The 16,766-nt window shown below is 44.0% G+C and overlaps 1 protein-coding gene across 3 annotated transcripts in view; it reads right to left on the reverse strand.

The window, feature by feature from the left end:
- Positions 1–16,766, reverse strand: part of ryk (receptor like tyrosine kinase) — a 36,243-nt gene that overhangs the window by 9,058 nt on the left and 10,419 nt on the right. The window contains exons 2-10 of one of the 3 annotated variants that reach the window (XM_083671663.1): positions 9,846–9,967; positions 9,654–9,753; positions 9,376–9,507; positions 8,322–8,384; positions 7,429–7,567; positions 5,767–5,867; positions 3,998–4,081; positions 2,219–2,344; positions 491–577 (exon numbers count right to left, since the gene is read on the reverse strand). In XM_083671663.1, coding sequence (XP_083527789.1) covers positions 491–577; positions 2,219–2,344; positions 3,998–4,081; positions 5,767–5,867; positions 7,429–7,567; positions 8,322–8,384; positions 9,376–9,507; positions 9,654–9,753; positions 9,846–9,967 — 954 coding nt within the window. Of the gene's footprint in view, positions 1–490; positions 578–2,218; positions 2,345–3,997; positions 4,082–5,766; positions 5,868–7,428; positions 7,571–8,321; positions 8,385–9,375; positions 9,508–9,653; positions 9,754–9,845; positions 9,968–16,766 lie in introns of all 3 variants that reach the window. The other 2 variants (XM_083671662.1, XM_083671664.1) reach the window with 2 other exon arrangements.

Consider the following 16,766-nt stretch of genomic DNA (forward strand, 5'->3'; position numbering starts at 1 on the left):
GTTACCTCAGGATACCTTTTCACCTGCCCTACACCCTTTTCCCAATATTGATGCGTTATTTACGTTTCTAAATCCCGTCATACTTCTCTTTTATTATTGGCACAGACACCAGCGTAGACCTTCTCTGGTCCTCCCTTTGACGGATAACAAGACTGACTGCCCTCCCTTAGCACAACTGGCAACTCTGGCAAAGAGCTTTTCTATAGACGCCTATGAGGCTCAATAGAGATAGCAGAGACAGCAGACTGCCGGGTAGAATACTCATCCCACTGCTGAGTGTAATCTGGAGCCTCATCCCATCCTGGCACCTACCTTCACACTCTATGCCAATACTTTTACTTTCTAAACACACGCTAAGTTACCCATGAAAAAGAGAAAATGGAAAAATGTTAACAACTTTAGAGCACAATGTTTCAATTTATGTGCGAAAACAAAGCTTGTTCTCCTGAGCTAAGTGACCGTAGCAGTGATGAGAGACTGGATTGCATACCTTTCACTGTTTTCACAAAGACTTGTTTCTCCTTGCTGGGATCCTTCTCGTCCAAAAGAATGCCATGAAAGATACGGCCAAAGGTCCCTGTGAAAGAGAAACCGTAGATTTAATCTGAGGAAAAGGGCAAAGAGGAGGAGAGGCAAGCATCTCATTCACGGACAGACATATCACCTCTAACGGTAAGCAGCCATGCCTGGCTGGTCTACGGACAGAAGTGGACAGGCTCATTGTTCACACCAGTTTCTCTCTCATGGGAGTGAAATTCTCATGGCAGAGTTCCAAACAAGGGCATTCCACTTAACCTTTGGGGGCGTCAATGACGATAAGATATTCGGACAAAGAGGGAACAAACGTCAGAGAAGGGTTCTAAAACTTATGGAGCATATTTATTCTCTCCTCAGTCTTAGCTGTCCCTATATTCCTCTGGGGATAGTGGAGAAGTGCAGGCTTCAGTCAGTGAGGTAAAATTACATTAAAGAGCATAAACCATCAATGTAAAGTGAAGAATCTGAGCCTGGAGGCCAACTTGGCTCCGTGTTTCAACAGGAGTAGTAATGATTGATAACAACAGGGTTAGTGTTGAACTGTCTCCCTCCAGCCCTTTCTCTGTCAGACTAGTCAGGACTTGCACCCCACAATGAGAGCCTCCTCCAAGGCTCATCCTAAACCTAACCAGTGTCGCAAACATCCTAACGTTTTCATATAGGGATGATGCTCATGAGAGCAGTGAGGTAATTCTGTGGTAAAAACTGTATGGATGAGTTCCAGTGGCTTTGGCAAAAACAACCCTGCTTGCACAAGGCACGCTGATAAGGTGAGGTCTCCAGGGGGGGGAATTGGATTATAATGGTCAACGAATGTCCAAAACAAACACGATTTATACACGTCACCCATGTGCACTCTGTGACTGGTACAACTTGAGAACACAGGGAAAGCAGCCCTAAGACAAATAGGCATGTCCATTCACTGATGACAGTTAGTTATGAACAAGGTTTTTGAGGTGTGCTTGAGGGGTTTGATACAGCTATTCCAATGTGGTCTGTGGCTGTCTGATAAAAGGCACCATAAAAACTTCATGAATCAATTTAGCGGCATATTGCCAAGTGGTTGACCTTATCCAAGGGCTGATTGAGGAATGTTTCCCAATACCAAGCGTAACAGCTAATAACAATTGCAACCAATAAGGCACTAGGTGTGTGTTGGGCAGCCTGGGGTAGGGGCTAGGAGGACAGGGAGGATTGGGCCAGTGTTTGCTCAGGAGTGTGAGACTAGAGTAGGGGGATTACTGTAGTCTGTTATATCAACAACACCTCAACAGGCAGACAGGCAGGCAGGCCAGGGCTGAGCTGGAGCAGGGCCAGGACACACCCGGCACTCTGGGCTTTGTTACCCAGCCCCACGGGCACAACTCAGACCTTCCACAGTGCTCCACTCCCTAAAGCTGTACTCTCTCCCTCACACATCATTCTCTGTACCACTGCTTGGCAGAAAAACAAGCCTGATGATGTCAGGTTCTACGTCATGGTTGTCACACACACCTTCTACAAGGGTCTGGTCTGGGAAATGGAGCTGCACTTTGTGTTCTGTAACATCCTAAGTATGTAAGATGATCCTATGTATGATGTTACAGGACGTAGTGCAAGACGTAATTGCAAGGGGACAAAGGATACACTCCCCCATGTTGAGCAGACCGACAACGTTTGTGTGGGTTTAAATGTATTGTACCTTCATGCAGAACATCCCGTAGTGTGACTCTCTCTCTGGAGATGGCGATGTCTTTAACCTTGGCTTTGGCCTCCATGAGGGTCACACTCCTCAGGTCATTCTTCTCTATGCGCAGGGACGGGTAACCTGGGTGAGAGAAGCACAAACACAGACAGACAAACAATCAGAGTCGGTCAGAGTCTGAGGGACAAAGGGTCAAATGAAACCATTTCAGAATCAACCAACCTGAACTCACAGGCTTCAATCTGAAAATGTGTTAGACACACTTGAATTCAGAATTAAAGAACTACAAGAAGCTCAACCAGACATGAACCACATGAGTTGCATTAAAGCAGCCTCATGGCATGTCCAGTATTACAGCATCACATTCCATTATGGTTCTTCTGCGTACTGACAGTCGATACCTTCTCCTCAGGGCCTGTCAGCTTACACAGTCAGATACGCGTGTTCGCATACCATAACAACGACATAACGTTCCCCACAATGTCTGAACCATACCACGTAAACATGACCCGCTTTATATAAACACATCTCCTGTGTACACAATATGTCAGCGATGAGAGATAAGACATTAGACCATCATGTGTCTGCTGCAGCTTGCAGCCAGGTAACATTAAGATTCTTTTGTGAGGCTGAACTCGTCTACAGGTCACTCAGACAAAATGTGTGGTGAACCACTGTTAGGAGTTGAGCCACAAGGAGAGACTCAACCAAAGCAGCTGTGAAACCGAGGTAGTGGGGTTGAGCAATCCTACTGACGTAAGTATCACTAGTTAAACCATCGGCTTGAGTCTGAGCCGCGAAGCTCGGGGTTAATTTACTCAAGAAAGAGCAAAAGCCCATGAGAAATCCAGGAAACTTAAACCAATCTCACGCATGCCTGTGCACATCCATTCTATATGACAATGTCAATCTGACGGTTTTAAATGCCCGATTCATTTGACAGCAGAGTTCAGAGTTCAACATGAATTTCAAGGGAGAGAGAAAATGCCCATGACTGGGACAGGCTTCAAAAGAGCCTCAATACCACAATGACTTGTATGCGACACAATCAGTTGAATCTAAAAGGTAGTGTGTTGTGAGATACAGCCTATATATTAGTCAAGTTTCTACTACGGTGAGACATGATGAGAATTGCTAACATTTACAGTGACAGACTACAAGATGATGTGCATGGCTACAGCTCATTTGTGCCACCCTGTGGTCAAGCCAAATCCTACAGTAAGTCAATCATTCTAGAGTGAAAACTGCACTTTAATATATAAAAGTATTGCTCAAGCAAATTTACTGGAGGGGGTAAGCAATGCTAAGCACAGTTAGAGAAACAATGAGTATGCAAACTATGCCAGGCAATGTCAGTCATTGTAAACGGAAAGAGAGATTAGCTAGCTTAGTTTGTCACATGTATAACCTCCAAGAGAATTCAGAAGGGTTGAAGAATATTGGGAAGATAGGCACAGTTACAGATGATGAATCACAAGAGGCACAAAACAGTAAGACTGATAATGAGAATGAATGGGTTAGTAAATGAACTTCCCAGTGACGAGACGGAGAGTGCCTGCACTTCACCAAACCTTCTTAACAACACAGCCATGAAGCCATGACAACGAGAGACTACAATGAAGATAACGTATTCATACATTTTAAAAGTGGGTAAAGTGAACAAAAAAAACAAACACACACACACTTTCCATTGAGATTTGAAGGGTTAAAAGCTAGGTGCTCCAGGTAAGATTTTCTAATTCTGTGCGCTTTTTCCAGGACTATATCGGAACTTACTTTTGGTTTCGTGGGAGGGGGCACCAGGGTTGGGGAAGGAGGCGGCTGCAAGCTGGAGTATGGGTGCAGTACCAGGGTGATTGTCTGATGGCAAGATGAGGGGTAGGGAGGGTGGGAGAGAGTGAGAAAGAGGTGCTTAAATGAATAGTTCACCCAAATTACAAATCTACCTCACCATATGGATACCATGAATGTTGTCTATGGACTCGGAGAGTGAGCGACCCATGGTTTGGGTTCACTTTGTGTATTACAGATACTGGTCCAGAGACTATTTTCCAGGTATATGAAATCAGGCAAATTTGTAATTTGGGTAAACTATCCCTTTAAGGCTTAGGTAAAATGGCTGGTGGATGGTGCCAATGAACACATTCAAGCAAGCAATCACAAGACAAGGGGGTGAGAGCAGGCAGAACAAAAACAATGAAGTGTAAAACATGGATATATCCACTAGATGGCAATGATACATAGACCCTCTGAGAGAGATGCATGTCAACCCAACTGAGCATTCCAGTCAGAATGAATGGGAAAGCTAATCTAAATCAGAATGAATAGAAAAATAATGGAGTGAATTGGAAAATGTTGATAGCAGGGTTGAAATAAAAAATGCTTGAAAAATGTGTAACAGTTAGGTTACGCTGAAGCCCTTTTTATTCCTCTTCGATGTGCGTTTGAATAAGAAAAGCACAGTGACCCAATGTTTTTTTTTTCTGCAGGACAATCTTCTGCTTATTTTCAGCTCTTACTGGACCCACAATTACCCACAATTACTAAGAGGTAACCTCTCCCTAGCAGGAAGACAATAAAGTGGCAACTTGATTATTTTTCCCTTGAATAACATTCATCACAAGACTGCCCTCTACTGGAGGGCAGATATAGCCAACGCAAAGAATATTTTCACATTTGCACTGCACACCCATTCTAAAATTCTCTGAGTACCTCCTGACCCAAATGAAAAATGCATAGGTTTACTCCCCCCCCCGTTTCTCATTTGCACCTCAGTCCCAACATGGCTGAGTAAATGCAGCTGTTCTAAGGTGACTTCAGACTTTTTTTTCAGACTTTTAGGTGACATTTTAGGACAGCTGAGGACAGAGAGCTCTCACACAGAGACCAGACACTGATACACCCCCTCCCTTGACACAAGGACAAGAACACTGCTTGAAGGAATTTGGTCTTGTTTATTACAACCTTCTGATTCCAGTTTAGCTAATTAGATCATTTACAACCAATTATCTTGTTTGGCAAAGGAATGCACATTTGGTGATAGAGGGCGGGAAAAGAAACAGACGCATGTGTGACTGTGTCCCATTACCAATGAATACCCTGAGGACTTATAAAGAGCTGAGCCTGCATCAGATCGGAGGCACTTCTGAGAGTTCCAAACCTGAGATCAAAAAGTTTTGATCTGTGCCAATATGAAACAGTGGCTGTATTTGATATTGTTACAGATCCTATTGCAAATGTAAAGGTTGTTTGTGAGCTCATGGCATAAGAACAGTTTCACGTAACACATAACAAACTCACACATAATGCCAGAAAGCCTGCCATATAGCACGGAGAGGTAACTTCTAGAGCTTTCAAGAGTTAACAGACTGTCCTAACGTGCACTCCAAACCAAAAAGGTCTCCTAGTCCAGGACAGTGTCAGAACCTGTTAGATATGGCTTGCATGTGGAATATGATAAGATTATGTTCTTAGATAAGGCTCTCTTTTATTTTCACCGTTCGTGTGCATACATATAGGGTGTGTACAGTAGGAGAGGGTCTTACTGGTGACAGGCGTAGCGTTGTTGGGAGTGTCAGCCCTCAGGTACTGCGTGGTCTGGGTGGAGGGCTGGGACAGGCCCTGGGAGCTGCTGCTGTCACTCACACTGAAACAGGAGGAGAAGAGAACCACTATGACTCACATGAGGAAGACAGAGGAAGACATCACAGCTCTCTAACATTGGTATAAAGTAATTCAGAAGGCCCCTAAACCAGTACCAGGTCTGAACCAGAAGACAGCATAATACTAGTGTGGGGGGAAGCTACTCTAAAAATGTATTTAACTAAATTACCAATTACCTTACAAGAGAAGAACAACTGAACTACTCTAAAGCTACCCTTGAGAGAAATATAGAGTATATATAAAAATATACACAGTGTAGTTTGTCAAACTAAAGCTACTTTGATTACTACTACCACTTCTTCCAACACACGACAGTCAGTTACTGAAAGTTCACTAGTCCGTATAACAGAAACTGAAACGACAGAAAATGAAATGACTGAAACACTCTGAAATCACGGAGAAAGAGAAAAACAGGTGAGGTGGAAAAAAGTGGGGAGACGGGAAGCAGTGAGGGAATAACTAGTAGGGACATTTGATGCTTCAGGGCTGAGATAATAGTTAAATTCCAATTTCACTTTTCTGTTGTGGGGGGAAAATGTAGAGAGCAGTGACAGCCGCATGGCAAAAATGTAGTCAACTACTGAAAACACTACTAAGAAAACACTACTTAATTTAGTTTAACTACCACCAAGCTACAGCAAAATGTAGTTAAACTAATAGTTGAGCTACATTTAGTGGAACTAAATTCCTGCATAATACATAGTGAACCTGCTACCACTGCTTCTCGGGTTACACCAGTTATTTAGACTTAACTAATTTAACGGGATGTTCTATTCACTTCATGGATCACGCAGCTATTGAGTACTCTAAACGACAGAGTGGTCAAATCTAACGAATTCTACAAAAAAACCTCATTAAAGCAACTCAATTTATTTCAAATATTGCATTAGATAAATTCCTATGGGACCATGTGAGGGACTTCTCCTTTCAGAGGACAAGTGGAGGATTCATATCCAACAATGACCTGAATTAACACTGGGGACTGTTGGCTTGATTTGAATCTCTCTGGAATCAATGGCAGAAAATGTGATGGAACCTGAAAACCACATTGCTGCATTAATCCAATTCCAAATTCCACCATATAATATATGTGATTTGATAACTAACGCAGCTGTCTGCAGCCACCTGGAGGGAAGAGTATATCAATTAAATCAATAGGAAAGCCACTGTGCAGGTTTTAACTTGTTCTTCACACATACTGTATCTATGGAACCGCACTGTTCATGATGTACATTGAATACCAATAAGTTACTGCTGACACTGACATGACATAGCTTCCAAAGTAGACTAGGCCTAGAGCTCATGTGTGCTGGTTTTCATCACTAACATATCCTCCAATTATGCTCGGCTGAGTTGTTAAATAAACACACTGGCCTAGTTATCTGAGGAGAGGAGGACTGAGTGATGTCAGGTGTGTTTGCGCCTTAGGAGACTAAATGAGTAGAGAGAGATCAGGCGGATTGAAAAGGAAAGGGGTGCTTGCCACTTGGCTGGAACACAGTTTGAGAGCAACATCGCTCTGTAGGAGAGGAGACATGACAGACCTGTCATCCAGCTCCACTCTCTTCATGCTGTGCAGGTGGAGCACAGCGAGGATAATGGCCACGAGGAAGATGACAGCACAGCAGACTCCCACGCTGATGTAGAACACCCGGGTGGATGTGGTGGGGGTGGTTACACCATCTACTGATGGAGAGGAGGCCATATAAGTTAAAAGGTGAATAGCAATGGATATGGGCCCAAACTACAGGGAGAAGTAATTTACTGAAAATATCACAACCACTAAAGGTAGGAACAATTCATATTGCTCAAGGTGATAGTTTGACTGCAGTATATGGTGAGGTGAGAAAAGGAGAAAGGAGAGAGCGAGAGTCAAAGACAAGGATGATGTGGGAAAGAAAGACAGAGAGACAGAGACAGAGACAGACATACATACATACATATACTCTGTCACATTGACTGCCCCACTCAGTATTAATGGAAGCCTCTCATACCACAGGCTCTGACCCAAAACCTCTGTCTGAGAGCCCTCCTCACCGTCCCTCTAAAAGCCTCTGAGAGGCCTTTGGTTCTCCGGGCCCACCCAAGCAGAAGGGAACCATCATAGCTAATGGTGTTGCTGAGGCAGCTGACTGCCACAAAAGGCCTGAATAAACCCCATCCAAGGCCATACATGAGAATCACTCCAGAGGAGGGGGGGTTTCAATGGGAGGATATAGCTCCCTCTGGGTCAAGTATTTTACACTGTCTGGCTGCACTGCTTTGGTTAAGCAAAAACATTGCTTTAGCTAAGATACAGAGCACCTCTACTCAGCCTAAGGCTCTCCACAGGGATCAAACCTCCATATAGTTTGGTTGGGGGACTCTATGGTAGGTAGAAGTGCATGAACCTGTCTTTGGGGAAGAACAAAGGGCTGTGGTGTGGAAGGATGCTTACTGTTTGGTATTTGAAGGGTCTTGTTGTTGGAGAGTGGAGGAATCTTAGGACCCGGATCTACTCCTGTTGCAAACATGGGGGGGGGGAGATGGAGTTAGACCAAGGTCTATAATCAAAACAAATCATTATCATAATTATTCTGCCCAGTACATACATATATAGATATGCTAATGAACCATTTCTACTCAACTCAAACAATTCAAAACACCTTTGATGGAGATGGTGGTTGTGACGGAGGTGGAGAGGTAAGATGGCGTCAAGGAGAGCTGTGGTTGAAAGGCAGTACCCACATGGATCACCACAATAATCAAACTATTGGCTGGGCTCTCTCAATCGCATGGATCTGGGGCCAAGATGTGGCACAACCAGGAAAGGTGTAGACACAATCCAAGCACAATCCAAGCCAGCTGCTTAGCAGTGCTGGACACTCCACATTACAACCACCATTTCACCACGTGGTATGGTAAAAAGTGCTGGCATGATTCACACAAGCACTATTCTTCACAGCCTGATAATTTGACTCATGCGCTTAAAATAAGCCGGGCATAAATGTATTGCCTGTTTCGCATATGACAAGGAGCCTGTGGGCCCTGTGTAATTATCTTCAGTGGGGTAGAAAATAGCAGTGAGCCGAAGACAAACACTGGTTCATTTCCCCCTGTAACCCTTAGATTAACTCCACACTGCTTGAGGGACCTCACCATGCTAGGTATCTAACATACAGCACTCTCATTAGAGTGAAGGACAGGGCTCACACACACACACACACACACACACACACACACACACACACACACACACACACACACACACACACACACACACACACACACACACACACACACACCTAATGTACTGAGGACAATGTTCAAATTAGCCAATAGGTGAGCGGATATCTAGCCTAATGAAAATGGGAAAATGACAAGGCACTTGATGAGATGATAACAGTGGAAGAGTAACCTGATGATTCCAATGGGGATTAAGTGTGATTTTAAAGACACCACAGCAATAAATTCATGGTGCTTCTTATTGTATACTGCACTCAAAGCCTTACTTTTGTAGCACATTTTCCTCCTCTTGAAGTTGAGCACTGTGAAGTTGTTTGCGTGGCTGGTCAGGTTGAGCTGCACCGTCAGCACTGCCTCCCCATCCACTTTCCCCGAGCAGAACAGGTCCACTCTGAACACTACACACACACACAGACACACACACACACACACACACACACACACACACACACACACACACACACGGTTAGGGGGTCTCTCTGGGCTCCATCAACACAGACAGCATCAGTCATAGTCACAATCCAATGGTTGTTGACTGACAGACCTGAGGTGACGCGTGGCACCTCCCCCTGGGTAGTGATATTGCTCTGAGGCTGGTTCATGGCAGCAGGGTTCTCCACATTGAAGCCAAGCCTGTAGTCAACCTGTGGCAGGAGGAGAGGGCAGTTAGCATGAGGATAAACAGACACGTGGAGTAGCTGTCAGTCTAGTAGCCATGCCTCCCATAATGCCCCACCTTGTTTTTGGAGCGCCATGTGAAGTGCAGGCTGTTGGTCTCACTGGGCACAGGCAGGATGAAGGAGAGAGCGTAGAGATTCACCACGTCATCACGCACATAGTATAACTCTGCATCTAGACCTGCAGGGAGAGAGCACACAAATGCTTACATTGTCAAAAACTGATGTCAGTCTCCTAAGAAATGCCCTACATGAAGACCCACCAAAAAATCCTCAATGAACAGTAGTGCTAGCAAAACAGCAGTTTGCATCAAAGTTCCTTTCAACTGACAAACTGCTACACACGCACTTGAGAGCTCTTTAGTGCCGTTCCAAACACCAAGTAAGACAATCCTTGAAATATGACAACAATTTCCTATCTGGGAGAAATTTGGGTTTGGGGAGACTTAAGTGGGAAATTATGGAATATTTTCCATAAAATATACAGATCTTCTGGAATTACTACACCCTAGGAGCTATTCAATGCTGTTTACTTGTTTGTACTTTCAGGACATTAGAAATGCTTAAGCTTATGCAAGTGAGGCTACAGCTAGGGCTGGGACAGGGAGGTTCTGAAGCTTTAAAAAAAAAAATAGAAGGACTAAATGAAAAAACTGGATGATTCCAGAGGTTTTCTTCAAATACTAATAGCATGAGTGTGTATGTAAAGTAGAGCTGTGAAATCCCACACCATGCCCTGGGGCAGCCCCATCAAGTCCTGGAGGACTCCAGTCTGGCGGAGCAGAGCCTGTCCATCACACCAGCCCAAGCTAAGCTTCCCCAAAAGTAAATCAAAATAAAATGTACCAAAATTATATAATTACTCCAGTGATTATAATCAAAGTGAGTTATGTATTCTCACACTTAAAAGGGGCGTTTATTCTCGCAGGAAAACATCCAGTAAATACACATACAGTCATACTGTATACATCAAAACCCGGAAATGACCCGTAAATAGCCGCTACCCGAGTAGATAATCACAGAGTCGGATTTCAGTTCACACCGGCCAAATACCCGACTACTAAATCATTTTTGGCCGGGGACTTTTTCAACTTCATAAACAACTTTTAATTTATGCATTTCAATCCGCTGCAATTACATGTACAAACGCCCCTCAATGTGTAAGCAGCTGCGAGGCACAGGATGCTGTGCATTGATGACAAGACAACAGTGGATAAAATGTGCTTAACGTCCTGGATAATTTCAATATCGGTGCCCCTTTGTAATTCATCATGCAAGTTACATGGCCATTTCATTGTATGCCAGGGGTTTGATCAGAAGCAAATACCAGATCCAGAACAGAGTGATTGTAGGCTACTGGTCAGGAGTGATTAATCATTTGGTTCTGAAATACACCGTTAATGAATTGTATTAAGTGAAGTCACCAACATTCAATCTATCTATTGTGTTACTGAGATTAAATTCATAGGCCTAGACCAATTTTCGTTCCACAAGCAACAGCAGAGCTCAAAACAGCGGAGAAGTGGGAGAAATGTTTCAGTAGTATCTTGAATAGGCACAAGACGTGCTATAAAAACACACCCTATGGATTATAGAATATATACAGTGAGGAATTTTCATCGAGACAGGAGTCAGGATTTTAGGTTAAAGCAGATTGGGACTTGCAGGAAGAAGATATAATTTCCCCTTGTGTCATTCTCTCTGAACGATTCACAGACTTCACGGCTATGGTGTGACAAAGACAGGCAAATCTATGCAGTGCATTGTATATAGCATAGGTGTATCACATGGGCAACTGTCTGAAGATTCACAGTGACAGCTTAAAGAGGCACAAGTTATTTTACATGTCAGCCTAGGGGTTTCCCCTGTATATTTGGTGGTAATGTATTGAAGTGAGCTGTGCATCGCATCAAGTAATGTGCAATATTGTTACTCAAGTCTTTTTTACTCCATCCAGTAAAAGCAGTCTATTGGTGAGTACAGACATGGTTTTGAATATAAATATATTTTCCACAATGTGGGCTGGTTCCCAAAAAAACAACAACAAAAACAAGTGGGCTGGAACACAAGACAGGCCTAATGCGTTAAACTAATTCAGTATGTTACCAATGGGGCAGGTATGCTAATTTAAATATGAAATTAACCTGTGTATTTGGGATAGAATTAAGATGTTAGGATGTGCCACATTCCACCAAAATAGTGTGTATAGCAAAAAAAAAAAAAAAACGCGAGCCAGCTACTATTTTCATTTGGCTGGCTACTACTACTCCTAGTGTAAACCTCTGCGTTCCCCCGATACCCCAGGGCTCCGTCTCATAGCTCAGTCTTCATAGACTTCTCTTACATTGGCTCAATTAGAACCATTCACAGGACCTGCCAACTGGAGAGTCGGAAGGAGGGGAGGGGAGAGGAGATAGACCACCATCTACCGCAGCCTAGAGGGCCAGACGCCCCTCCAGACCAGGCTGATGAGCTTACACTGATGCCGAGGGACGTTTGACACCTTCAGGGGTAATGGGCTGGAAGGACCCAGTGGGGTTGAATTCCTCTGCATCCCTGGAGCAAAGGGCTGCCACTGCCAGCTAACCAGCCGAGTAACTGGTCATGCCCTGGCCACGGTCTGAACAATAGAGAAAGGTTCATACCTCCATACACAGGCCCTCATGCGCAAACCTCAGGCGCACACACGCAGACACACACACTGCCTGAGATTAGTGCTGGAATAATTACCTTCCTCATGCTCAGTTCCGTGTGACTTCTCTGCCTCTGCCTGTGGCCACACTGCTTTGATACCAATTAAAACTAGGTAGCAGGGGGAAAGGGGAGGGAGGGAGAACGGAGGGGAGGTTTTTTGGATTGGACCTCTGCCCCTCCCTCAGTCCCTTTGCCAAACAAGCCCAGCCACAACATCTTCCAAACAGGAATTTGTGGTAATGGCAACAGCAACTAACCCACACCCTTTAAACCATTCAGTGAGTTGGTATGGGGGATGTGTGGGTAGAGTTCAAGGATGCTGAACCATACTGCCGCTGCCCTCTGACCCCCCCTGATTTCTAAAAGGGAGAGAAAGGGAAACCTGTGGGTGGGGTTAAGGGATGTGCACATTGGGAGGGCCATGTGTTTGTGAACTGGAGTAAAGGCTTGCTAGTTCACCATGTTTGTTTCTGTATGACTCAAAGGAGGAATGTTTTACACACGAGTAACTAGTTGGTTTCATAAGAGCCATGTCAACCACATGGCTTTTAAAAACCACTCACTGATGGGTTCCGGATGCCTTAATACCAGACCTCTGTTGTGTACAGCTATGTGAGGGATTTTCTCTTTTATAATGCTTCACAACACTTTCATGGTTCAATTACTTCCACTGCTCAGATCAGAACGGGGGGGGGGGAAAGAAAATCTAGTCAAACAGTAGTAATTCCACAGTCTGATTCTTGGATTTCTCACTCAAAACAGAGTGCCTCAATGCCACAAGTTTCAGTTCACCCTGCCTGAGACATTTGCCTGCCTGTCATATCCTTAACAGCCCCAGTCAGAGAGATGGCATAGTGAGCAGGACAGCTCCAAGATACAGAGGGAGGCCCTGCCGGCCGGCCTCTACTGTAACAAGCCAGCTTATAACAAGGCAAGTGAACTCACTCTGCACCAGCAGATAACTAGAATAATGAAAGAACACAATACAGCTGTAGATAATATCGCTACAGAGTTGTATCAGAGCAGGAGGAGCTACTTTTAGCACCAAAGAGTTGCAAAGCTTTCAAATTAATGGTTAAGAAATATAGCGGTGGTTTTGATAGCGTTCTAAACTAAAGCAGCTAGAGGGTGGTGTTTGTAGTAGGGGCTTGAGGACGGGGTGGGGGAAGCCCAACAGAAAATCCAGCCTCAAAGCAACATAAGCACACCACATGAGAGGAGAGATTTTCTGCTTTTATTACCTCGTCAAAACAACACACAAAAACAAACCCGGCAGCCCAGTCAAAGTGATTTGAGATTTCATAAGAACACATACACTTTTATGGGTGAGAAGGCGTGCAGTGTAAATAAATCCTCCTTCTCTACCTCTGGTTTCATCACTTCTGTTTTGTTGCTCACTGGGCTACTGAAGACCTAGATCTAACTCAGTATTGGATAATTACCACTGGGGGGCAGTGTGAAAGACAATGTCTTGAGCGTTGTACATTCCTTGGATATGATGCTTAGCTATAAATGGAGGACGGAAAAGAGCAACACATCTGGAGTGACAAATCTCCTCTTTTATTTTGGGCCCCACAAGCTTAAGTAAACATGCTGTGCTCCCTTGCGAGCTCTGGATCACATTGCAGCTTTTGGAGGAGGAGAACAAAAGGTGGCAGTGGCCAGGTGGCAAGGCCCGGACAGTTATAACAAAGGCCCTCCTGTGCACAGAGCCCCACCGTGCCTCCCAGAGCCTCCATCCCTGAGCGACCAAGAGATAAACACTCCCCCTGGCCTCTCACTATGGAGACACTGCCCAGATTAACCAGGGAGAGGGAAAATAAGGGCCAGCTCGAAACTCTATCAACTGGAAACTCCAAACAAACCCCATAGGTAGTAGCAGGCTAATGTGGTGAGGATCTCAGGATCTTGGGTTTCATAGGGACAATGTTGAAGAGGCCTGTTTTTTGTCTGCGATTGAGAGAGAGATTAAAAAAAGGAAAGCAAATGTCTGAATGTGCATGGACATGACTAGTTTATAAACATATAATTTCCTGTCCTCTTCTGCAAACATGTTTGTCAGACACAAGATGTTGTGGTAACTAATCAAACCCTCCACCCATGCCTTCCTTCCTTGAGAGAGTGAGTGGGTTTTCAACCTACAATTCTGACATACTGCATGTTTACAAGTCATAGACATGCAACACATCTCTGCTTTTCATTATGCTTATAGCAATGGTCCGATAATTTGGACAAAAATGAGAGAAAATTATGTCGTTTTCCTTCTTCTCTTCTCTTTAGCCATGATGTGAAACTGAGTGTGATCAGTGTCTCTGAGTTATACCAATATACCAAGTTAACTAGAATGAGCTGAAAACGCAGGGTAGGTGAAAGCAATATGGTGGATGCTTTCGCTTTTGCCTGCTTTTCAATTTAATGCACAGGATTAATGAGAACACAACTAAGAAAGTAGACAGGACTTGTTGATTTTCATCAAACTGGGCCATCGAGAAGTTTGTATAGCTTTTGGTTGAACCTCTATGGAATGCTTAGTTCACAGTTGGCTGAGAAAGTACAATAGTGTTACTGGTACCAAGTTTAATCTATCTGGTCCTTTGGTGGAAATAGAGGATCAGACCACCTTATGTAGGTGTGTGTGTGTGTGTGTGTGGGCGGGGGGGGGGGGGTTTAGGGCACGCATTGACATAATAGAATTCCACCTCTCTAGAATTCTGTACCAGCATGGCATCTCCCCTTTTTACAGATGGTCAGGTGAGCAATCAGCCTAATACAAAACAGGTGAGGCAAAAGGCAAATGAGAAATGAGCTCGAGCCGACAGAGGCTGGCAAGCAGTGACTGAAAACCACTTTTAGATGTGACTCGACGTCCAGGTCAACTTCACAGCACCGAGAGGATGAGCATGAAAGAGCTGGTCAGTGGGGGTGGCAAAGGACAGTCACAGTGTAAGACTTTCTCTCTGTGCAAGGCTAAACTAAAGCTCTGAATTCTTACAACAGGCATCAAGCACAACTAGGGATGCACCGATACCACGTTTTCATTGCCTACACCGATTATGAGTACTGAACTTGGGAGTATCGGCCAATACCGGTCCAATAAAAGGCAATTTAAAAAAAAAGAAGTGAAATGCTACTGCCACCCCTCGAAACACAACACACAGTTTTACTGGCTGTCTCAAGTGTGAAGTCATTCCAGACCATAGACATGGTTAGGGTTAGGCTTATTGTTGCCACCCCACTCATGTGTCATCTCAGCTGTCAGACGATGATGCACATTTCTGCCAAGTTTTTACAACCGTTTACACCATGGCATTGGATTGGTAAATAGCATTCCCTATCTCTGATTCCTGATCCAGCATTTTAGGCCAATATCAGCCCATTAACGACGCTCTGTATAGGATCTGTGCATCTCTAACTACAACAACACTCAACCATCTAGAAGCTGATTTTGAGTGGAGCAAATACTTTAATGGGATACTTTGGCCTGTGGAAAACAACATTCAAAACCACCGTCTTTGAGGTTTTTCTTTCTCTTACTTCAAAGAAGGCATACATACTTTCCCCCCTTTTATTCCATGGAGTGCCCCAAGGGCAAAGAGGCGATGCAAAGGAATCTGAACAAGACTGCGTCTCTATTCCAAATGGGTGTTTCATTGATGGCCTTTTGCTGTGAATGAGGCGCCTTGGTTTACTCAACAAATAGAAATCGGTTTACTGAAGAAATAGAAATATGACGAGCTGTTTGTGGCAGGAGGATTTCACCTTGAGGCGAATACAGGATCATTTAAGTGGCCTCACACAGCTCCCCTCTCTTCTAAATTTGGACCATGTTTTCACATGGGCTGCTGTGTGAACAGCCATGGCTTAGATGGCTGGGCTATATGAGCAAGGTCAAAAGTGTGTATATTATGGAGAACACGCCATTTCCTATCTGACAGGAATCACAATCATTTTTTTATTTTACAGATGTTCACATGAAACACATCTGTTTCACATTAAACACATATGAACCCATACTTTCCTTTAGGTTAAAAAACATACATAAATACAACTGCAACAACTACTTTTGATCAAACATTCTTCCAAGGTTCCACATTTACAGTCAGCCTACAGTGTAGTGTGATCGTACTACTAAAGGGACTGTTCAAAATGACTATATACAGGGAGTTTACAATAAACGAAGCTGATGTATACCGTGCTGTCATGCTTTATGTCAATGAAAACATCTTATTTCCTACTTCAACAGCTGTGGAACATCAATGAAAATGAAAGATTCATTGAGGATCGAG

Source organism: Argentina silus, assembly GCF_951799395.1.
Source record: "Argentina silus genome assembly, chromosome: 6".
In the NCBI taxonomy this organism is placed as follows: domain Eukaryota; kingdom Metazoa; phylum Chordata; class Actinopteri; order Argentiniformes; family Argentinidae; genus Argentina; species Argentina silus.